Consider the following 23,786-nt stretch of genomic DNA (forward strand, 5'->3'; position numbering starts at 1 on the left):
CAGTTTGTCACAGGATCTTGAACATAGTTCCCTGTGCTATACAGTAGGACTTTGCTGTTTATCCATTCTATTATATATATGCTACCTTGCATCTGCTAATTCCAAACTCCCAATCCTTCCCTCCCCCACATTTTTCCCTCCTTGGCAACCACAAGTCTCTGAGTCTGCTTAGGTTTCATATATAAGTTCATTTGTGTCGTGTTTAGATTCCACATATAAGTGATATACAGTATCTCTTTCTGACATATTTCACTTAGTATGATAATCTCCAGTTGCACCCATGTTTCTACAAATGGCATTATTGCATTCTTTTTTCTGGTTGAGTAGTATTCCATTGTATTTATGTACCACGTGTTACATGTGTTGCTCTTTATCCACCCATCTGTCAATGGACATTGAGGTTATTTTCATGTCTTGGTTACTGTGACTAGTGATGCTGTGAACATATAGGTGCACGTAACTTTTGAATTACAGTTTTGTTTGGATATATGCCCAGAAGTGAGATTGCCAGATATTATGACAACTCTATGTTTAGTTTTTTGCGGAACCTCCACACTGTTTTTCACAGTGGCTGGACAAGTTTACATTCCCATCAACTATGTAGGAAGGGTTCCCTTTTCTCCACACCCTCTCCAGCATCTGTTATTTGTAGAGTTTTTAATGATGGTCATTCTGACTAATGTGAGGTGGTATCTCATTGAGTTTTGTTTCTATTTCCCTAATAATTATTAGCGAAGCCGTAACAACAGCTTTTAAAGTGTTTAACTGCATTTTGAGGGTGGATTCCTCTTGAAATACTTTTATTTATTGATTGATCGATCATGCCATAGCACGGGGGAACTTAAGTTCCCACACCAGGGATCAAATCTGGGCTCCCTATAGTGGAAGCACAGAACACTAATCACTGAACCACTATCGAAGTCCCAATAGCTTTTAAACACTAAGAACTGAAGACATGGTTGTGTGTGTTTGTGTGTCTAGATATGTGAGTCTTTCAAATGGAAATGAAGTCATTGGAACTGATGATAGTAAATTAAATCACAGATTTAAAATACTACACATCTCTATATGTGCTAAACAGGAGGACATTAAAAAGGCTAAGACTTCCATGAAAAGTTCCTCTGAAACACATACCTCATGAAATCCATATGGCCCACTCCTTTCTTTGTCTGCATTGCCAAAATACCACTCCTTTTCACTCTCTCTCTTCATATCTGGAGCAGCTTCAATCACATTGCTCTAAGTTTTAAAAGGATTTAGTTATTTTTCAAGGCAGAAGTCTAAGGGAACAGATATCATAAAAAGTTAAACAGAAGTAATTTCTTGAGTTTATACATCTTTAGAAATCCATCTAAAATTTAAATTACCTGATTTTAAGAGTGGAGAATTAAATACCTAATAGTACTAAAATGCTACTTTTTATTACACATTTGAAGTAAACAGTTTCCTAAATTCACTTGGCAATCTATGCTAAATTCAAAGACCAACTATATGCCTGATTAGTAAGTATTAGTTGCTCACTAGTGTCCGACTCTTTGCGAACCCATGGTTGTAGCCAACTAGCCTCCTCTGTCCATGGAATTCTCCAGACAAGAATACTAGAGTGGGTAGCCATTCCCTTCTCCAGGGGATCTTCCTGATCCAGGGATCAAACCTGGGTCTCCTGCTTTGCAGGCAGATTCTCTACCATCTGAGCCACCAAGGAAACCCAGTAATAAATTATCAGGACACTAAAATTTTAGTAGCAAATACTGTAAATAGCTATGTAATCAAACACGGGCCATTAACCAAAAACACAATGCTTAAAATATTAAAGTTCTTTTGAGGGGAAAAATTTACACCAACTGAAAATTTCAATAAACACCTAAGGTCAAAGAGTTAAACAGGAAGGTTTTCAGTTGTTTTAAAAAGTTACTTTCAATCTACTACCCTCATGACAGATAACTCTTTCAATTTCATATATCATTGTTTATGAGAATCTAGGATAAAATTTCTATGTACTTAGTATATTTTATTAAAACATGATTTAAATACCCTCATTACTATCAGCTTTCAGTGAGACTCACACAGAGGTATAGGAAAGTAGTTAAGAATACAGACTCTGGCTTCTAACTCTGGCTCTGTCCATTATTAGGTGATCTTGGACAACCTACTTAGCCTCTCTGTTGTTCCTTTACCTCATATGTAAAATGGGAGGGCTGTCATGGGATTTAGAGAGTTATTACATTTTGTGTACCAGAATAGTACCTAGTACATTGAAATTCAAGTGTCATAATTACTATTACTTGCACCCAATAATAGAAAATGCTGTTTCTGCTTTATTGACTATGCCAAAGCCTTCGACTGTGTGGATCACATAAACTGTGGAAACTTCTGAAAGAGATGGGAATACCAGACCACCTGACCTGCCTCTTGAGAAACCTGTATACAGGTCAGCAAGCAACAGTGAGAACTGGACATGGAACAACAGACTGATTCCAAATCGGGAAAGGAGTACATCAAGGCTGTATATTGTCACCCTGCTTATTTAACTTACATGCATAGTACACCATGAGAAACGCTGGGCTGGAGGAAGCACAAGCTGGAATCAAGATTGCCGGGAGAAATATCAATAACCTCAGATATGCAGATGACACCACCCTTATGGCAGAAAGTGAAGAAGAACTAAAGGGCCTCTTGATGAAAGTGAAAGAGGAGAGTGGTAAACTTGGCTTAAAGCTCAACATTCAGAAAACTAAGATCATGGCACCTGGTCCCATCACCTCATGGGAAATAGATGGGGAAACAGTGGGAACAGTGGCTGACTTGATTTTGGGGGGCTCCAAAATCACTGCAGATGATGACTACAGCCATGAAATTAAAAGACGCTTACTCCTTAGAAAGAAAGTTATGACCAACCTAGACAGCATATTAAAAATCAGAGACATTACTTTGTCTACAAAGGTCTGTCTACTCAAGGCTATGGTTTTTCCAGTGGTCGTGTATGGATGTGAAAGTTGGATTATTAAGAAAGTTGAGCGCCGAAGAACTGATGCTTTTAGAGTGTGGTGTTGGAGAAGACTCTTGAGATTCCCTTAGACAGCAAGGAGATCCAACCAGTTCGTCCTAAAGGAGATCAGTCCTGGGTGTTCACTGGAAGGACTGATGCTGAAGCTGAAACTCCAATCCTCTGGCCACCTGATGGGAAGAGCTGACTCACTGGAAAAAACCCTGACGCTAGGAAAGATTGAGGGCAGGAGTAGAAGGGGATGACAGAGGATTAGATGGTTGGATGGCATCACCAACTCAATGGACATGGGTTTGGGTGGACTCTGGGAGTTGGTGATGGACAGGGAGGCCTGGCGTGCTGCAGTTCATGGGGTTGCAGAGAGTTGGACATGACTGAGCGACTGAACTGAATATTGAAATAGTACTTTTCTACACAATTCTACCCACCTCCTCAAACAAGAAGATTAAACAAAAATTTAACATTAACACTAAAAGTATCACCAATGAGATAAGTATAGATCCTTTCTCTAAGTTAGGTATCAGAAGAAGTCTTTCAGTTAAACTGTAGTTTTGATGATATAGAGTTCGAGTTCTGTTATTTTTCTGATGACTAATCATCAGACAATGGTATTGAGTAACAGTTATATAATCATGGGTAATTATAACTGCAAGCCATAATGGAAACATGATTAACCTAACAATATAAAATAATTACATATAATTTGGGGGGGGGGGGTTCAAGTAGAGTGATATGGTAAGTAAAAGTGCATACATGCACATGTTTTCATCTGCTCAGCCAGTTTATGTCTTTTGCTTGCGTACATTTAATCCATTTATATTGAAGGTAATTATCAGTATGTATGATCCTATTATTTTCTTAGATGTTTTGAGTTTATTTTCTGTAGGTAGGTCTTTTCCTTTTCTTGTTTCCTGCCTAGAGAAGTTTCTTTAGCATTTGTTGTAAAGCTGAATTCTCTTAAATTTTGGCTTCTCTAGAAAGCTTCTGATTCATCAGATCTGAAGGAGAGTCTTGCTGGGGAGACTATTCCACACAAAAAGGTTGCAGGTTCTTCCTTTCCGTCACTTTAAATATATTATGCCATTCCCTTCTGGTTTGAAGAGTTTCTGCTGAGAAATCAGCTGATAGCCTGATGGGAGTTGTCTTGCATGTTCTCATTTTTCCCTTGTTGCTTTTAATATTTTACCTTTAATTTTTGTTAGTTTGGTTACTATGTCTCTCATATGTTCCTCCTTGGGTTTATCCTGCCTGGGACTCTGTGCCTCCTGGACTTGGTTAACTATTTTTCTTCCCACGTTAGGGTAAGCCTAAGTTGCTCAGTCATATCTGACTCTTCGTGACCCCATGGACTGTAGCCCACCAGGCGACTCTGTCCATGGAATTCTCCTGGCAAGAATACTTGAATTGCTTGCCATTCCCTTCTCCAGGGACCAAACCCAGGTCTCCCATATTGCAGGTGGATTCTTTACCCTCTGAGTTACCAGAGAAGCCCACAGGTTAGGAAAGTTTTCAGCTATTATCTTTTCAAATGTTTTCTCAGGTCCTTTTCCTCTCTCTCTCTTCTCCTTCTGGGACCCCTATAATGTGAATGCAGGTACTGGTTTAATGTTGTCCCAGACACTTTTGATCTGAGGTCATGATTCTTTTGACCCTAAATTCATATTCAAAGAAGGTTAAATTTATGAAATCTAGATAAGCATGCATACCTGCAGTGGTACTGTAGCTCGGCTTACATGGAGGTGTGCAAGGGTAAGCAAATCCACAAGGATTCTAATTCCATTTGAATCCATCAGGTCCTTAACATTTTTCTGAAACACAGAAACATGTTTACACAATTTAAAATCTTTCTCTCCAACAGATATGACTACCTAAAAGGTTCTCAAAGAAGAGAACCTTTTATGTGGAATATATCAAGTATATATGTGGAATATGTGGAACCTCTTTGGAAAAACTAATGTGTAAATGATATTACTTAGTATTTTCAGAATTTTGTGTTCAAGGAGTATCAATTTAGATAAAAGTTAAAAAGGCAAAACAATATTATAGAGAGTTCACATAAAGAATTTTTACTTAAATATGTTCTGAAAAAACAAAAATAAATTAAAGACTGGGTGGCATAAACTCTGGTTCTATAGTTATCCTCCATCTTTCCAGTATTTTTTTGTTAATAAATAGATTATTCTGTACTTCTGTGTCTCTTTTTCTGTTTTGCATATAGGGTTATTGTTACCATCTTTCTAAATTCCATATATATGTGTTAGTATGCTGTAATGTTCTTTATCTTTCTGGCTTACTTCACTCTGTATAGAAGTACAGAACAGACTTTTGAACTCTGTGGGAGAAGGTGAGGGTGGGATATTTCAAAAGAACAGCATGTATATTACCTATGGTGAAACAGATCACCAGCCCAGGTGGGATGCATGAGACTAAGTGCTTGGGCCTGGTGCACTGGGAAGACCCAGAGGAATCGGGTGGAGAGAGAGGTGGGAGGGGGGATCGGGATGGGGAATACGTGTAACTCTATGGCTGATTCATGTCAATGTATGACAAAACCCACTGAAATGTTGTGAAGTAATTAGCCTCCAACTAATAAAAAAAAAAAAGATTATTCTATAATTAGAAGTAGAATCTAGTATATTAAAAAATTTTAATTCCAGTTTGTTTTTGTCAGCAAGATAAAAACTGGTAATTTCTTAGAAGTTAGGAAGAGATTACAATTGAAATTAAATTTTCATAGGACTTATTTTATTTCATTAAATAAAATCTGCATTATTTACTAAAAATGAGAATGAAATTAAGCAAGTCAGTGTCAGTTTAAACAAAAACAAACGAACATTTGGCAAGAACTTTTCCCTTCAACAGTTGAGTGCACACAGAGTTTCCTGATCTAAAAAGAGAAAATGAGACAAGAACCATGTCTTGATAATTAATCCCAACTATAATCATTTATCTTCTTTACATATGTGTGACTTAACTTGGAAACAGCAGCATATTTATGCAAAATTCTGTACCTTATTAAGGATCAGCTTGTTAAGGAAGAGGATCAACCTATCCCGTTCAAGTTTATCTGTACACTATTGAAATAAATGAGAATTTAGTCAGAAGTGAATAAATACAAACACAGATTAAGACATTATCATCACTGGACAAAGCCAACCAACAGCCAAGAAGAAATAACGTAATCCTGTAAACAAAGAATATCAGAGAGACTGCCAATAATTCCAATTCCTCAATGTCTTACATTTTTTGTAACTTTATAAAACATGTCTAATTTCTCTAGAAAGGCAGATACTTTAAGTCATAAACAGATTAATACAAAGCCTTTAAGAATGCATATTAAAAACTGAAGTAAATGAAAAAATTGGCCCAAATGATACTCTCAAGTAAAAATTCTAAAGAAATGATTAGTGATATCTCACATAAATCACATAATCATGAACACAATAAGGAAAAATTTATCTGCCTAAAACACAAATGCTATGTCACAAGTACTCAGGGTCACTGGAATAAAAGTGAATTAGAATTCAACTGTGAAATTTGGTGTAACAGCAAAATAAAGAATTTTCATCTGGTTATTTCCTGGGTCTGTTCTCTGAACTTACTAGAACCAGTTTTCTATCCCACAAAGCATGGCTGAGAGTTAAGGCAATTATGGCAAGCACTGTTGACCATATTAAAAACTGGTGAAATGATTCGAAGGCTGAAACACTGAAATTTAAATTGTTAAAAGGAATGTAAACACAAATGAAAGAATAAGATGTATAAACTATAAGAGGTAAGTAATGCTCAAATTTGAGCTGTATAATGGATGAAGAGGTCAGTTTGTTCTTGTCTCACCTTGCTCAAATGTTAAACAAACTTTATTAAATTAAAAAAAAAAAAACACTCCAAAACCATGCTAACTCAAGGTTCCCTTTCTAAAAGTTTTACTATTTTCACACTTTGAAGCTTAGTATGCTAGCATCATTTAAGATTCTTCCAAAATGTCCATTTCAAAAGAATATTCAACTCTAAAAGTCACTATTTCTTTTATACACCTGTCCAGTTCATCTATATTTAAAGATTGGCAAATAGGTCACTAAAGTTCACAAGCAGCAACTAAAAAAAGTAAACTGACATGGACAAATGGTAACCGGTTAGTTAGTTTCCTGTTTTTCCTAACTTATATTTAAATAAGTATAATGTAAACAACAGAAAAACTCAGGTAGAAAGTTCTGGCAGCAACATGATCAAATAGAACTTTAGCTCTGAAAATTTAACATATACTCCAATGACATTATCAAATAGCAGTTTCTTTTAACGACATCCTTACCCTTTCTAACATTCCAATGATATATCTTGTATCTGTAAAAGGTCCTATTTCTTCATGACATCTGCCATAAACAATAGCAAGGGCTTGTAAACATAAACACTTCATGTTTACTTTTGGGGTGAGCAGGAAACGGTGATAAAGTTCATTGAAAAATTCATACCTAGATTAAAAAAAAAATTCACAATCAAATTAACCATGAGACTAACAGTGAAAACAAATATAACAAGATATGAAGAGTAGCTTACGATCGCTTAATTGATCCACTGTCTTCATTCTCATCTTCCTCCAACAGTAATCTCAGGTAATAATCACCTATTTTGATCTCCTCTGCCAAGCACTCATATTTAACCTTTATTAATAAAAGCAAATTACATTATTATAGTTTACATTTTTGGCAGTTTTCACACAATCATTTCTTAAAATTCTTCCTATTCAGAGCTTTCTTCTTTCTTGATGAGATAGTCTTTAACAAAAAAAATCATCATTTCTTAAAACATCTGGTAATTAATTATAATTAATATGACTTAATAGTTCAGTTAAATGTTGAGAGTCAGAATTTCACACTAGTTTTATGAACGCAAAGCTTTCAAATAAAAGCTGTCACAGGACTATATAGTGTCTAAGAAAATTTAAGGGAAGAGAATACCAAAATACCATACAGAGACAATCTGGCTACAACTAAGCAAAAAGTAAATGATCACACATCATACACAGTTTGACAAATTCATACATGGTACTTAGGGCCTTCCTTGATCTCCCAACACATCAACTATATTTTATGACTTTTTTTTATAGTATTCATTTTTATATAGTATTCATTCTCCATATGCCCAGGTTACACATTGGAATTAATATGTGAGGGACTAGCCTAAGATCTGGAACTGGGGTTTGTCTCAAGCAAATATTTGCGAACAACTGTAAAAATGAATTTCTTGACCAGATTATCAAAATTCTTTTACCAAAGCCTAAAATGACTATTTTCTAAAATTATAAACTATACAATATAAAATATATATGTATATCCATTTCATTTTTTCCCATAAATTCTGAGTTTCAATTTGTTCAACTCCATTTATTAAGATGCTATTCCCATCTCTCTTAAGAATTTCCCACAGTTTTTTGTGATCCACAGAGTCAAAGGCTTTGGTGTAGTCAATAAAGCAAAAGTAGATGTTTTTCTGGTACTCTCTTGCTTTTTTGATGATCCAACAGATGTTGGCAATTTGATCTCTGGTTCCTCTGCCTTTTCTTAGCCCAGCTTGAACATCTGGAATTTCACAGTTCATATACTGTTGAAGCCTGGTTTGGAGAATTTTGAGCATTACTTTACTGAAATAATTACTTTCTCCATCAGTAAGTAACAACAAAAAAGCCCCATGAGGATGGATGAGAGCACTGAGTCAATAAATATAAATGAAAAAGACGACCAAGAACTGATCCTTCAGGGCCAACCAACATGTAGCAGTTGAACAGTAAGGAAAAATGAGCAAAGGAGGCAGAATGGACAGTGAAGGAGAAAATCCCCGAGAACATAGATTCCCAAAACCAAAGTAAAGAAAGGTTTTTCAAAGGGGAGGCAATAAGCAAAAACAAATTATCAGTAAGTTTACGAAATGCAGTTGGGTTAAAGAGCAAAGTCAGCAGAGTCATGAACATGATCAAATTTACAGCTATAATAAAAATTTAGACACATAAGATAATATTCCACCATGTTTCTTGTTATTCTGTCATTATTCACATCACTATTTTAACAGAGCAGCAAAAAAAAGACCACATTCAGAATTAAAATAACACAAAAAGTCTATTGAACAAGGTACAAGAACAGTGGAACAGACTATGTTTCAGCAAAGACTCTAAAGGGAAAGAAAATGAGTGCAGAACAGATCTAGAATGCATAGGATCAAATTTATTAAAACTCCTACATGATTTTCAGGTACAAAACTCAGCTACTTAACAAAATTAATTTTTCATTTGTCTCAGGCAAAGTGAAAGTTTTCCAGTATTTCCTGTATAAAATTATAAGTGAAAGGGAGAGATACACATTAACCAATTACAAATTTTAAAAAAGCATAACTCCAAACTAATACTTTAAAAAAATAAATACATTATAAAAAAATAAATACATTATAAAAATTAAAATTTACCTCAAATTCATGGTGGTTCCAGGAGATAACATTAGCACTACCAAGCTCTCTATCAATATTAAATGCTCTCATTTCAGATTCAAGACTATCTCTCAATTCTTCTCGTGTTTTGAAATTCCAAATTAAGTTTGACCTGGCATGGTCCTGACCAAACCTAGATATACATGTAATCAGAAAATAGTGGAGAGCAATAATTTTTAAAATCTACAAATATCCCTAACAATAACTTATAATAAGCAACAGGAGAATTAATAAATGTTAGCAAACATAAATAAAGAAAATAAAACCTCTGTAAAGTTAGTATAGTAAAATATTAATAGTAAAATTTCAGACACAGGTACACAGGTAAAATTCTTTTACCGTTTCCGAACATTTGAAAGTTTTCATTATAAAATGGTGAAGGGGAAAAAATGAAGCCAAACCATAAAACAAATCTGTAAGGATTTTAAAACAAGGAACTGATACTACAATTTTAATATTTATTGCTAATATAAATTAAGAAAAGAATTCTAAATAGATATGACACTACACGTTGAGGATAAGAATTTCCGGATAATTGAGTGTGGAAGTGTGTGGGATGAGCAACATTCCAGATTAGAACCTTACAAACTATCCAAGAAAAAATACTACTAAACTGCCAACCTCTGATGGTATTTTCAAAATACCTTTCTTTAATTCCTGAAATTATTTAACTATCATAATAAATTTGAATTCAAGTCTGAACTATGGGTGGGTTGCCTTCCAACCATTCATTTTTAACCTGCAATCCTCCTAAAAAGTCAGATACCAGAATTTCAAGGGAATTCTAGGGAGGACAACACACCTGAGAAATTTCAGAAGAAAACCAAGGACTATTCTTAAGCCTGTATTATAAACATACTACACTCATAAAGTACTGTAGGAAGATTCTAAAGCACTTATTTTCCACTATATAATCAATAGCAGCTTCCAGACTGAGTACTGTGAATTATCTCAAAAAAGTTTTTGCAAACTCCCGTCAAATGTTTCAAAGTCCTTCAATGTGGTATAACTGTGAGTGTGAGGGTGTTAAGATGGAGGGTGCTGGGAGGTGGTGGGATGAAACAGTAGATGGGGAGGAGAGGAGAGGCTACCATATTAGAAAGGCTGGGAAAGTATACGAGGTCAGCTCACTGGATGTCTATTTCCCACAAGTCTCCTTATGTTTTTAACATCCAGCTCTTTTAAGACTGTATTTCCAAGGAGGCTTAAAGAAGTTACAGTTATATCTAAGCCATAATAAAGTGTTTTAAAGTAACCATCTCTAAGCCTTAATAATTCTAAAAGTTCTTTTGGGCCGTCAGACTACCAACACTCTATAAAAAGTCTTAATTTTATGAAAGCATCACTAATCACACCAATCTTTCTTTTTAAACCATACCAATCTTAACAGCTATAATTCTTGACCCTGATAGCATAAAGCACTGCATCCAGGTAAAAACAAACAAACAAAAAACTGGCATGATTTCTCTAAGAGCAATGCTACATTTAATTAGCTGGAAAAGAGGCCTAAAGTTTACCTATAATAGAAGAGATCCCAGTTTGCTTCTATTTTTATTCTCTGTCTTCTCTTTCGAAGAACTACTGGCTTCTGATTTATATTCTGGAAAAGAAAAAAATGTCATAGTGCTCAATCTGGAACTATTAAATAAGCTCAGTGAGAATATCATTATTTTGTAAGTGATGAGAAACATTTCCATTATCAAATTTTGACAGAGACAAAATTAATGAGACAGAATCTATAAAATATAGTATAGAATATGAGATTATATCACAACGTATTTATAATACTTTGTCAGCATATATCACTATAGTGCTGCTGAAATAGTTTCCATGTAGCCTGAAGTTATTATTTCAAATCCAAATTTTGTTAATAACAGTCAAAAACAGGTGACTTATTTTAAACATTTACATGCAGTTGATATAAAAATCATATCACAGCAAAACAATAAACACAAAAGATTGGAGGTTACTAAATTGCTACCAAAGCCAAGAGGAACAAGTATAAATTGAAATAGCTGATAGACAAAAACTAAGTAGCTATATTCATACACATGTGAAGTACAGCTTGAATTTAATTTACTAAACAAAGAATATCAAAGACAACTTCACATACCAGGCAGTTTAGTGCATTTCACACATGTAGCAGGGACTTAAACTCACCATATTGTTTCTGTCCTGAATTTAATAGTTAAAAGGGGGGAAATTTTTTTAAAATAAAAATGAGTGAGCCTGTATCTCTACACTATCTCTATTACACATATTCTGCAAGGATGCCATCATTATAAATTATCTTTAAGACTAAAGGACCACCTAGTTCTCTAAAGTCTATGAACCAAATTTTAGGCAGTCATAAATGTATCTGAGAATTCAAAGAAAGTTATGGTCCCATTTCACAGAAAGGCACATAACATAAGGTTTATAACTGGAGGGGAAGATTTCAAAGATTTCTCGGAAGTCTGAAGGTTAAGAATCTTTGTTCCAAGTAAAATATGTAGATATTTCAATCATGAAATACTAATCGTCAATGTGACAAAAGCTAAAAGTAGAAAGTAGCATAGATTAAAAAACGAAAGTTAGGAACTTCATTAAAGAAGTGGCAAACCATATAAAATAAACCATCAAAACAGAGTAGATATCACAGAAAAAATACAGGCAAAGTAGTAAATTTTAAAAAGTAAATGCTGTTTGAAATATAAAACATACTGACTAAAGAAATACTCCTTACAAATTTTAATTCTATGCATTATCATGAAAACTAATGTTAGGTGACTTGAGTAAAGTATATAAATAGCTCAAACTTTTAGTTTTAATGACAAACCTTTCCTTAAAACCTCTAATTAAGTAATACTATCTTCAATTTCCCCTGCCCTCAGGAGAAAAAGCTGGGAGTCTAGAGTTATAAAAATGTAAACACGATGCAGAAAAAGGACAACCAGCTTGTCATAAACTAAGCTGACTGATTTAGAGACTTAGGTCAAAAGCTCTAACTGGCTAAACAAACCCCTAAACTGTAAACAAATTTACATAATATAAACAAGAAAAAAATAATTCTATACATTAGCCAAAGGTTATTATTAATCCAACACAGAACATCAGCCACAAATGGAACTGACTTCCTAAACATTCTGATTACATAAGAAATGCAGGTTATTTTAAGACTAAACAGTTAATCTGGACAATGATTAATAAGCTCATTAATTAGATATTTTGATATTAATATTTCCATGAATAAAGTAGTCACAAAGATTATTCACTGTCTCATAAAGAAATTAATGTTGAAAATAGTACTCTGGCAGAAATAATTAGTTTACTACCACAATTATTTATTGACTAGCATATTAATATTTGGTGTCATTATTTGCTTAGCACTTTAGATAATACTTAATGTAAATGAAACCAACTGACTGAAAAAACATTACTGAAAATAAAAATATTTCTTTTCCATTTGAATTGTTATCTTTAAATAATAGATGCCATCCACATTTCTAGCTAAAATAGCTTTGCGTTCAATTTTATACTGGATAAATGTTATGTATGAAATCTGATGCAAAAACTTATTTTCTGTATAATTACACCCAACAGCTTGAAACAGCTATTGTTTCAGCAATGGGTTTAACTACCTGAACCCAGAAGCTTGCTATTTTTAATAACTGTGAAAATCATTCATATCTACAGCCTTTCAATTTTCAAGTGCTATAGCAATATTATCATGACATGTATTGCCTTTTATTATACGTACTTTTAATATTAACTTTCTTGTACATCAAAGCAACCTCAAAGGACAGAGATGAGAGGTACTGCTATTCTTATTTTATGAAAGAGGAAAATAAAATTCGGAAAACCTTTAACTTACCATATGGGTTAGTAAGTGACAGAACCAGGCTCAGATGTAGGTTAACCAATTCAAAGTTCAGTCTTTTTACTATTCTAGACATTCGAAAGCCTATCTATTGATTCTTTATAGTGATATGTCACTCATTCAAATTAACATTAACTCATTATGCTCATGGAGAAGGAAATGGCAACCCACTCCAGTATTCTTGCCTGGAGAATCCCAGGGACAGAGGAGCTGTCTATAGGGTCGCACAGAGTCAGACATGACTGAAGCGACTTAGCAGCAGCAGGAGCATTATGCTCAGGTTCTAAAGAACTGAATTTTGGTCTCAATTTCAGATAGACACATAAGATAATAATATTTCTGTTCTGGTGTACCTGATGCCTTATGTTTAGATATTCTGGAAATTCGTTAAGAAACCTATTTGTTTTTATAAACATATTACTTTCCTTGAATAAGAAAACAGCTACCATAAATAAAGAGATGGTTCACGGTAAAGAATATAAATGTGGTCAACAAAATCCAAGATCAAGTCAACTTTTACATGAAACCTTAAAACCATTTTCACTCACTGTACATTCCATCTTATACAGAAGGATGAACATTACTGGATGAGGTTCTCTAGCACATACTACATGCGGAAGAATGAAACAAACTGTTTCAGATCTGACCTTGATTTGAGGAATAATGAAATTTAAGTACACACAGTAAATTTAACAATGTTAACCTTATTTTCAAAATATTTGTCTCAAAAAAGCTAAACAAGAAGGGCAATTTTATTTGAATAGAAAACAAAACAAAATTTAAAGAAGGAAGGAAAAAGATATATATGAATTTAGAAGTATGGAAACTGTTAAGTCACGGAAGAAAAATTAAGAATGGAAAGTGAAAGTGGCAGTTGCTCAGTCATGTTCGACTCTTTGTGACCCCATGAACTAGAGCCTGCCAGGCTCCACTGTCATCGACCCGAGCCCACCAGACTCCTCTGTCCATGAATTCTTTAAGCAAGAATACTGAAGTGGGTTGCCATGCTCTTCTCCAGGGGATCTTTCCAACCCAGGGATTGAATCCAGGTCTCCTGCACTGCAGGCAGATTCTTTACATTCTGAGCTACCAGGGAAGCCCAAGAGTGCAATTTTATATTAAATAATTAAAATCCTAACCACTGATTCATAAAACTATGAATTATGAAGAATTTATATAAAATATAATCAGAACTAGGTGATATTTCTTCAGGTGTTTCGTCAAAAGTATCTGACTACCATCTCTATGAACAGTGACAACTGAAGTAACCTGGGATACACGGAAGTCTTAGAAGTTCAGAAGAAGATTTCATTGTTACCTCTTTTTGTGCAATGCCCATTCTATCCCTCCAGTGCATTAAGACAAGATCCACTTTTTCTTTGGCAAATTTTTCAACTTCTTTAGCAGCTTTTCCAGCTAGTCTTTGCCACTCTGGAACTTTATTAAATTTTCCATATTGATCCTATTAAATAATGTTGAATTCGATTACAGTCCTATATTTGTGAATTTATTTTAAAAATATAATTAGAGTGAGTCACACCATTTTACACGATTAAATAAATACTCAGAAAAACAAACAAACAAAACAGTGGAAAAACAAAGTGAACATTTCCACAACATATTATGTATTTTGTCCAAGGAAGCTTAACTTTTCTGTTTTTCAAGATGAATACTTTTAGAGGGATAGCAAGATATTAAGTGGGAGATGGGTGCAGACAGAAAAATGAGGTGAAGAAAGGAAACAAACACATTCAAATTGTTATTATATGACATCATTACAACAGCATATCTTGAATGGCGTTAAGTAATTTTCTCAAAGATAGCCAACAGTAATAATTAAGACTGCTTTGTAAAGGAAAAAAGCCGTACCTAGATTAATTTTTTCAGTGTTAGCCTCTTTCACCATTTATCAATTATACATTATGTGTTTTTACTTTATACATTTGAAACAAATTTTTTAAAAATCCATTATTTAATGTGCCTATATGCTGAGTTAGAGGAAAAAATACAAGATTATTACTATTTATAAAATTAGATTCCGGTGATAACTGCTTAATTCTAAAGATTATAGAACTGTACACTAAAAATAGGTAAAATGTTGGGGATGTAAATTTTACTTCAATCGAGCTGTGAATGGTAATTACTTAAAGGAACACTACTATTTAAGAGTGTTTCACAAAAGAGTACTCTTTCATACTGAAAAAACACTTAGGATAAGGATATTTACCATTGCTATTTTCACATTATCTCTAACGTGCATCCTATCGGTATCCTTCTCAGGAACTGGATCGGAGCTGTCCAAATATGCCAGCAAGCCTGGGGGCTAAAAACAACAAGAAAAAACAAGATATACAATCCATTTTCAAAACAACTGCACACACAAAATCTAGCCTTCAAACACCAAATAAATTAATACGATAATTCAGCTGGAAAGGGCGAATTTAATTCAGACGATCATTGTATCTACTACTGTGGGCAAGAATCCCTTAGAAGCAATGGAGTAGCTCTAACAGTCAACAAAAGCGTTTGAAATGCAGTACTTGGATGCAGTCTCAAAAACAACAGAATAATCTCTTCGTTTCCAAGGCAAACCATTCAATACCACAGTTATCCAAGTATATGCCCCAACACTAATGCCGAAAAGGCTGAACGGTTCTATGAAGACTTACAAGACCTTCTAGACTTAACACCAAAAAAAAGATGTCCTTTTCATCATAGAGGACTGGTATGTAAAAGTAGGAAGTCAAGAGATACTTGGAGTAACAGGCAAATTTGGCCTTGGAGTACAGAAACAAGCAGGGCAAAGGCTATAGAGTTTGCCAAGAGAATGCATGGGTCACAGCAAACACCCTCTTCCAACAATACAGAGACGACTCTACACATGGACATCACCAGATGGTTAACACCAAAATCAGATTGATTATATTCTTTGCAGCCAAAGATGGAGAAGCTCTATACAGTCAGCAAAACAAGACCAGGAGCTGACTGGCTCAGATGAATTCCCTATTGCAAAATTCAGACTTAAATCGAAGCAGGGAAAACTACTAGACCACTCAGATTTGACCTAAATCAAATCTCTTATGATTTATACAGTGGAAGTGACAAATAGATTCAAGGGATCAGATTTGACAGAGTGCCTGAAGAACTATGGATGGAGGTTCGTGACACTGTACAGGCGGCAGTGATCAAAACCATCCCCAAGAAAAAGAAATGCGAAAAGGCAAAATCGCTGTCTGAGGAGGCCTCACAAATAGCTGAGAAAATAAGCAAAGGTAAAGGCAAAGGAGCAAACGAAAGATACACCCATTTGAATGCAGGGTTCCAAAGAATAGCAAGAAGAGATAAGAAAGCCTTCCTCAGTGATCAATGCAAGAAATAGAGGAATACAACAGAATGGGTAGGACTAGAGAGCTCTTCAAAAAAATAAGAGATACCAATGGAACATTTCATGCAAAGATGGGCACAATAAAGGACAGAAATGGTATGGACCTAACAGAAAAAGAAGATACTAAAAAGAGGTGGCAAGAAGACACAAAAGAACTATATAAAAAGTGTCTTCATGACCCATATAATCACGATGGTGTGACACTCACCTAGAGCCAGACATCCTGGAGTGTGAAGTCAAGTGGGCCTCAGGAAGCTTTACTACAAACAAAGCTAGTGGAGGTGATGGAATTCCAGTTGAGCTATTTCAGATCCTAAAAGATGATGCTGCGAAAGTGCTGCACTCAATATGCCAGCAAATTTGGAAAACTCAGCAGTGGCCACAGGACTGGTAAAGGTCAGTTTTCATTCCAATCCCAAAGAAAGGCAATGCCAAAGAAAGTTCAAACTACCATACAATTGCCCTCATTTCACACACTAGTAAAGTAATGCTCAAAATTCTCCAAGCCAGGCTTCAACAGTACATAAACTGTGAACTTCCAGATGTTCAAGCTTGATTTACAAAAAGCAGAGGAACCAGAGATCAAATTGCTAACATCTGATGGATCATCAGAAAAAATAAGGGAGTTCCAGAAAAACATCTACTTCTGCTTTATTGACTATGCCAAAGTCTTTTGACTGTGAGGATCACAACAAACTGTGGAAAATTCTATAAGAGATGGGAATACCAGACCACCTCATCTGCCCCCTGAGAAATCTGTATGCAGGTCAAGAAGCAATAGCTAGAACCGGACAGGAACAACGGACTGGTTCCAAATTGGGAAAGGAGTATGTCAAGGCTGTATATTGTCACCTGCTTATTAAACTTATATGCAGAGTACATCATGCAAAATATGTCAGGCTGGGTGAAGTACAAGCTGGAATGAAGATTGCCAGGAGAAATATCAATAACCTCAGATACGCAGATGACACCACCCTTATGGCAGAAAGGGCAGAAGAACTAAAGAGTCTCTCGATGAAAGTGAAAAAGGAAAGTGAAAAAGTTGGCTTAAAAGTCAACTTTCAGAAAACTAAGATCATGGCATCCAGTCCCATCACTTCATGGCAAATAGATAGGGAAAAAGTGGAAACAGTGAGAGACTTTATTTTCTTGGGCTTCAAAATTACTGTGGATGATGACTGCAGCCATGAAATTAAGACGCCTGCTCTTTGGAAGAAAAGTTATGACCAACCTAGACAGCATATTAAAAAGCAGAGACATTACTTTGCCAACAAAGGTCCATCTAGTCAGAGCTATATTTTTTCCAGTAGTCATGTATGGATGTGAGAGTTGAACTATAAAGAAAGCTGAGCACCGAAGAATTGATGTGTCTGAACTGTGGTGTTGGAGAAGACTCTTGAGAGTCCCTTGGACTGCAAGGAGATCCAACCAGTACATCCTAAAGGAAATCAGTCCTGAATATTCATTGGAAGGACTGATGCTAAAGCTGAAACTCCAATACTGTGGCCATCTGATGCGAAGAACTGACTCACTGGAAAAGACCCTGATGCTGGGAAAGTTTGAAGGCAGCAGAAGGAGATGACAGAGGATGAGATGGTTGGAAGGCATCACCTTCTGGATGGACAAGAGTTTAAGCAAGCTTTGGGAGCTGGTGATGGAGAGGAAATCCTGACGTGTCTCAGTTCATGGGGTCGCAAAGAGATGGACACGTCTGATCAACTGAACTGAATTGATGATTTAGCTACTGAGGATAACACTTAATATATGATAACTCCTTCGATTAGTATCTTTTATATTAAAAACAAACAAACTAAAAAAAAAAAAGAAACCACCCCAACCCTTAACCGTATAAATAACTTATCAATGAAATTTTATTGGGTAAGAACATATATTCAACTGACTTACCAAAATGCGTTTCAACAAGTTTGTTGCAGTTGCATTATCAGCTGTCCAGAGTCCAACTAAATGTCTACTTAGCTGTCTGAAAAAAGCAGACGTTGAGAAAGGTTTGCTGCTTTATCTCAGCTAGAACAAAAAGGAATTTTTAAGAACAACATATCAAGTAAGAAATAAGACTACAGTTAAAAAAAAAATTGTACCTACTCAATTCTCTGTAATAACCTGTATGGGAAAATAATCTAAAAAAGAGGGGATATATATATAACTGAGTCATTCTGCTGTACATGTGGATCTAACACAACAGCCTAAATCAACTATACTCCAATAAAAATTAAGGAAAAAATCATTCTGATGTTAAATACTAAAAATTAATATTTTAACTTGAGATGTATTAGTTAGTAATTCAAATACTACTAACATTTTAATATTTTCTTCAAATTAAAATGCTTCCTTGATGAACTCACCAATTTTCAATAGAGCTGAACATGAAGAGGTAAGTTCTTACCACATATTTTTAAAGACAGGGGAACAATCAGACTTGATAATATAATTAGTTTGAATTACAAGTCCTGCTATAGTGACCACATTATTCTGGAATTCTCTGGAATTCTGAACATGAGCAAAAGTCAACTATATTCTAATATATACTTCTTGGCAAGGTCAGAGATAGAAAATATTTTCAGTTTTGAAGTCTGAACAAAGACTTAAAAAACACTTTTGAGCTAAAAGAATATTTTGATTCAAAGTGTGAATCTAAGATTCACGTTGAATCTAGGACTTAGTCATTTATTAATCTTAATCCCCATGATGGTATCTGTTACCCAGACTGGAAGCTTCTCATAACAGGGAATACATTTTATTGACCACAGACCCTTCTATGCTTTGGTAGGGATTCAACTGCCATTTGCAATAAGAATGAGGATGAATCCTGTGAGGGGAATGACCAAATAACCACTTAGGGGCATTTATGTTACACTACCAGAAGAAAGCAGTTTAATAAGAAAACCCAAACTGTGCTTTGTTCTGACACCAAAAAAACAAAAATCACTACTAAAACTGTTCACTCTATGTCTACTCTGGAAGCCTATTAATATATTGAAGTAATAACACATAATTTCCTTCACTGGCATTTGGTAAGTATCGTTTATCAATGATTCCTAAAAAGATTTTAATTAGAGATAAGAGGTATATAGCAGCAATTTATAAAAGATAAAGCAACGCAAATGATAAATAGTATTTCTATTATAATTTGACAGTTTTTCAATATTGTTACTGATCACAGTAGGGAATGCAACTGATTAAACTGATTAATAAAAAGGAAAACAAACAGGAAAGGGCTAACATGGGGGTTTAATGGAATAAGATATTACATAGTTTCTACTATGTAATATCTTAGCAAATATATAAGTACATCAAGGAAATAACCTTCTTTTTATATCTTTTTGTTTTCACAGGCAACACTGAAGACTACTTCTATGGCTAGTATTTTCAAGTAAGGGATGCAGATAGCTTCTCATAATAGTAAAAACAGAAAACTACTGGCAGAGCAGCATATTACAGTAGCCAATAACCAAACACAGGTGATAAATAAATGAAATTATATTTCTATAATAAAGTAAGCATAAGTCATCAATTTACACTATTATTTTAAAAAGCCAAAAAGAACATGACTAAAATATTACATCAGGAATTATAAAGAAAAATTAAAAGAGCTGGAATTCATATGGCAGGGAGTAAACAGATTTGTGTGTTTCCTCTTATTTGAAGGATTTTTATAAAAAAAGATGATTTGCCTAAGGGAAAATTGTTTTAACTGCAAGAGATTTAGGATAGGCTTGATTAGGTAAGGTTGGCTAGATACTGAAGTTTTCTTTATTCTTAGAGTACCTAACAGACCAAAGTTATTTAAAAATCACTAGATGGGTCAGCTACATACAAGATAGCCAGGAAGAAATATATGGAGAAAAGCCTTGGGGACATGTGGTTCTAGTTCCATAAGCTACAAAGCACTCTTTTCCATGTTCCAGTCCCATGACTATGTGGTGTAGAGCTTGATGAGCAGAGAGTGGGGGGAAAAAAGCAGCTTTATTTTTTTCCTCCCCAGTTATGCAGGGACGGGGACAATGATCTTTGGGTACAATCTTTCCATAAGGAAAGGACAAGAACTAGGTGAAACAAAAGAAAATGAAACATTTGTATAATCCAAACACTCTGTTTTATGTAATATCTAAACCTCTTCTCTAAACAAGTTAACTGATAGCAAATTAAATTTAACCTACCTATTTGTAAGCATCCTTTGATCTGAGCTTATTGTAAACATCGCAGTATGCAAGTGTCGAGGTAAGGCACCTTCACTTAGGGCAAGCTCCTGCATTTTTGTAGCAATTTCTTTGTCACCTTCCTTTGGAAAAAGGGTAAGATGATCCCTAAAGCAACAATCTAAAGCAAGCTATTTTAATTTTGTTAATTTTACATCTCTAGATAAAATAATTATTCAGTATACAGTGCAATAAAAATTAAATATGCAACTCCAATTATCCAAAAATAACATAGGTGAATAATAGTATAAGTCATTTAAAAATATTATTTGCCTTTGGAATAAGGTTTTAATGTTCCAAGATATAGTTACCTCATGAATTATACATTGCTTAACTTTAAAATTAGGTTCATTCCTTGAGTATATATCAGCCAATAAAGGGGAGAGATGACTTACAGAAATCAGTAATTCCTACCAAAGGCACCTGCAAACCTGCTTGCTCTTGTTGGTAAAGATATATTCACTTTTATGGTGAATACAATTCTTTATTTTTTTAAAAAAGAATGATGTGATGTGAGGTAGTTCTTTCTATTCTGATTTCACTCTGCTTATTTAGACTTACTTTTACAAAAGGGTAGGATAGATAGGACTACTAACCAAAGATAAACAAAGCCATGAATTCAAGCACTGTGATATTTAAGATGTGTGAAAAAGTAAAAATACAATGCTACTGAAAAAAAGTAGAAGTATATAGTATAACTGAAGATTCAGAAGTATACAAATGTACATGCAGTATGAATATGTACATATATTGTTTGATACAAATGTAGTATGTATTTAAATATACATACTATGTACATATATAGTATGTATATGTACATATATAATTTTGAACATGGTCTGAGAGGAAATTCACCAGAAAACTAATGGCTCTTGTCTCTGGATGGTAAAAATACAGGTGATTTATTTGTTCCTTGTGTTTTTTCTGAAAAACCCAATACTTCTTAAAAAGATCATATACTGCTTTCACAATCAGAAAATAGCAACTTAAGATACCTGCCAGGATCTTGTTGTGAATTTAAAAAGCCTTCCTTACACAGACACTGCTCTAATAACTGGCTAGGAATCTGACACCTGTGGCTTGTACTGAAGTCAAAATGGCCTTTGGTTATATTTGACACTCATTAAAAATCTCTGAATGAATGGTAATATATTAATGGATCAAATCCAGGAAGACTCTTTGGTATGGTCTCATGGTCCTAACTGTCCTTGTCGACTTCAAGCTCTGTAAGTGAGAGATGTGGCACTTACTTTGGAAGCTAATATTAAGCATAGAACCCATTAGCTAAAGGGGGACAATTCACTTTTATTTCACGTATACACTAAAAATTCAAATAAACCTTGATGTTCCAACCAATCTAAGTCTATATACAATTTTCAATAGCTGTTTAAGAGTATACTGATACTGTGCTTACTATTTAGCTACTTGTTATATTTATGAACTATAATGGCAGAGTCTTTTGACAAAAGGAACACTCTTACATTTTATCCAATTATGACAACAAAAGTACATAAAAATTCAAAAGCCATTAGACTGATACTATAAACATCTAGCATGTAAGTTCATATTCATAGCCACAATCTCTTCTTCTAAAAAGTATCTATCTATCTATCTATCTATCAATACAAAGTTGCTCAGTTGTATCTGACTCTTTGCGACCCCAAGGATTGCAGCCTGCCAGGTTCCTCTATCCATGGAATTCTCCAGATAAGAATACTGGAGTGGGTAGCCATTCCCTTCTCCAGGGGATCTTCCCAATTGAGGGATCGAGCCTAGATCACCCACAGGGCAGGTGGCTTCTTCACCATCTGAGCCACCAGGGAAGCCCAAGTAAACTGGAGCGGGTAGCCTGTCCCTTCTCCAGGGGATTTTCCCAACCCAGGAATCGAACTGGGGTCTCCTACATTGCAAGCGGATTCTTTTTACCACCTGAGCTACCAGGTGAGCCCCAGAAAAAACACATAAGGCTAAAGCAACTATCCTGGAGAAGCAAGAGCTCACGTCCAACAATATCATGTCCTGATCTCTGGGGTTTAAATACATATGCAGGTTAGCATAAGGAACTTTTTGTTACAATATTTATTTAATATTACTTGGCTATAAACTAACTCCAATAACAGATTTCCATACAGACTTAGTACTTGAATGAAGTTTCAATACCATCACCACTAACATCCCCAAAAGAGAGGAAGAGAGAAAGAATGCTAACTTTTCTTTTAAAATAAAACAAATAATGGAGGACCAGAAAAATTCATTTGCTCTAAATCTACTTACTTAAGAACTTTAAATTCTTAGTTTATTATTGAAGGATTGTTGTTGCAACTAGTTTAAAAATAATATAAAGACTTAAAATTACTTTTCTTATCCAGAAATGCTGCATTAAAAGACTGAAAGTAACTTTGTCAGCCCAAGTTAAAATAGCCAATCAACATTCAAGTAAGTTGAACTTTCAAAATTGTTTTCTCACCTCTATTATTGCCTTCATAACCAATCCAGCTCCCTTTATAATTGCCATGGAAGGATGCTTTAAAACAGGGAGAAAAAAGTATCACAGAATAAAAGAGCTTTATTCCAACATATTTAGGGGTTACTCTTTAGAGGGATACACAGTTTTACACAAGGTATTAAGCCATAAAATTGAAAGTGAAACCCTTTCACCCTTTTAAGCCATAAAATTAGTAAAAAGCTACTAGTCAGTTCACAGCCTGGTTTAAAAATTTTAGGTATTCTTACAATATAGCTTTACAGATACAGAAAACAAAGAGTTTACAGAAGTAGAAGCAGCTAGCACTAATGTGAATAATTATATATATTCTACTTATTAGAATGATAAATATCAAA

The 23,786-nt window shown here is 34.6% G+C and overlaps 1 protein-coding gene across 1 annotated transcript in view; it reads right to left on the reverse strand.

Annotated features, from left to right (window-relative positions):
• Positions 1-23,786, reverse strand: part of DNAJC13 (DnaJ heat shock protein family (Hsp40) member C13) — a 150,492-nt gene that overhangs the window by 65,724 nt on the left and 60,982 nt on the right. Inside the window, exons 16-27 of the mRNA XM_065942343.1 lie at positions 23,413-23,469; positions 20,907-21,028; positions 18,634-18,709; positions 15,571-15,666; positions 14,662-14,805; positions 11,002-11,084; positions 9,464-9,617; positions 7,565-7,668; positions 7,320-7,479; positions 6,019-6,081; positions 4,714-4,815; positions 1,135-1,239 (exon numbers count right to left, since the gene is read on the reverse strand). Of these exons, the coding sequence (XP_065798415.1) occupies positions 1,135-1,239; positions 4,714-4,815; positions 6,019-6,081; positions 7,320-7,479; positions 7,565-7,668; positions 9,464-9,617; positions 11,002-11,084; positions 14,662-14,805; positions 15,571-15,666; positions 18,634-18,709; positions 20,907-21,028; positions 23,413-23,469 (1,266 nt within the window). The remainder of the gene's footprint in view (positions 1-1,134; positions 1,240-4,713; positions 4,816-6,018; positions 6,082-7,319; positions 7,480-7,564; positions 7,669-9,463; positions 9,618-11,001; positions 11,085-14,661; positions 14,806-15,570; positions 15,667-18,633; positions 18,710-20,906; positions 21,029-23,412; positions 23,470-23,786) is intronic.

Source organism: Muntiacus reevesi, chromosome 8, assembly GCF_963930625.1.
Source record: "Muntiacus reevesi chromosome 8, mMunRee1.1, whole genome shotgun sequence".
Taxonomy (NCBI): domain Eukaryota; kingdom Metazoa; phylum Chordata; class Mammalia; order Artiodactyla; family Cervidae; genus Muntiacus; species Muntiacus reevesi.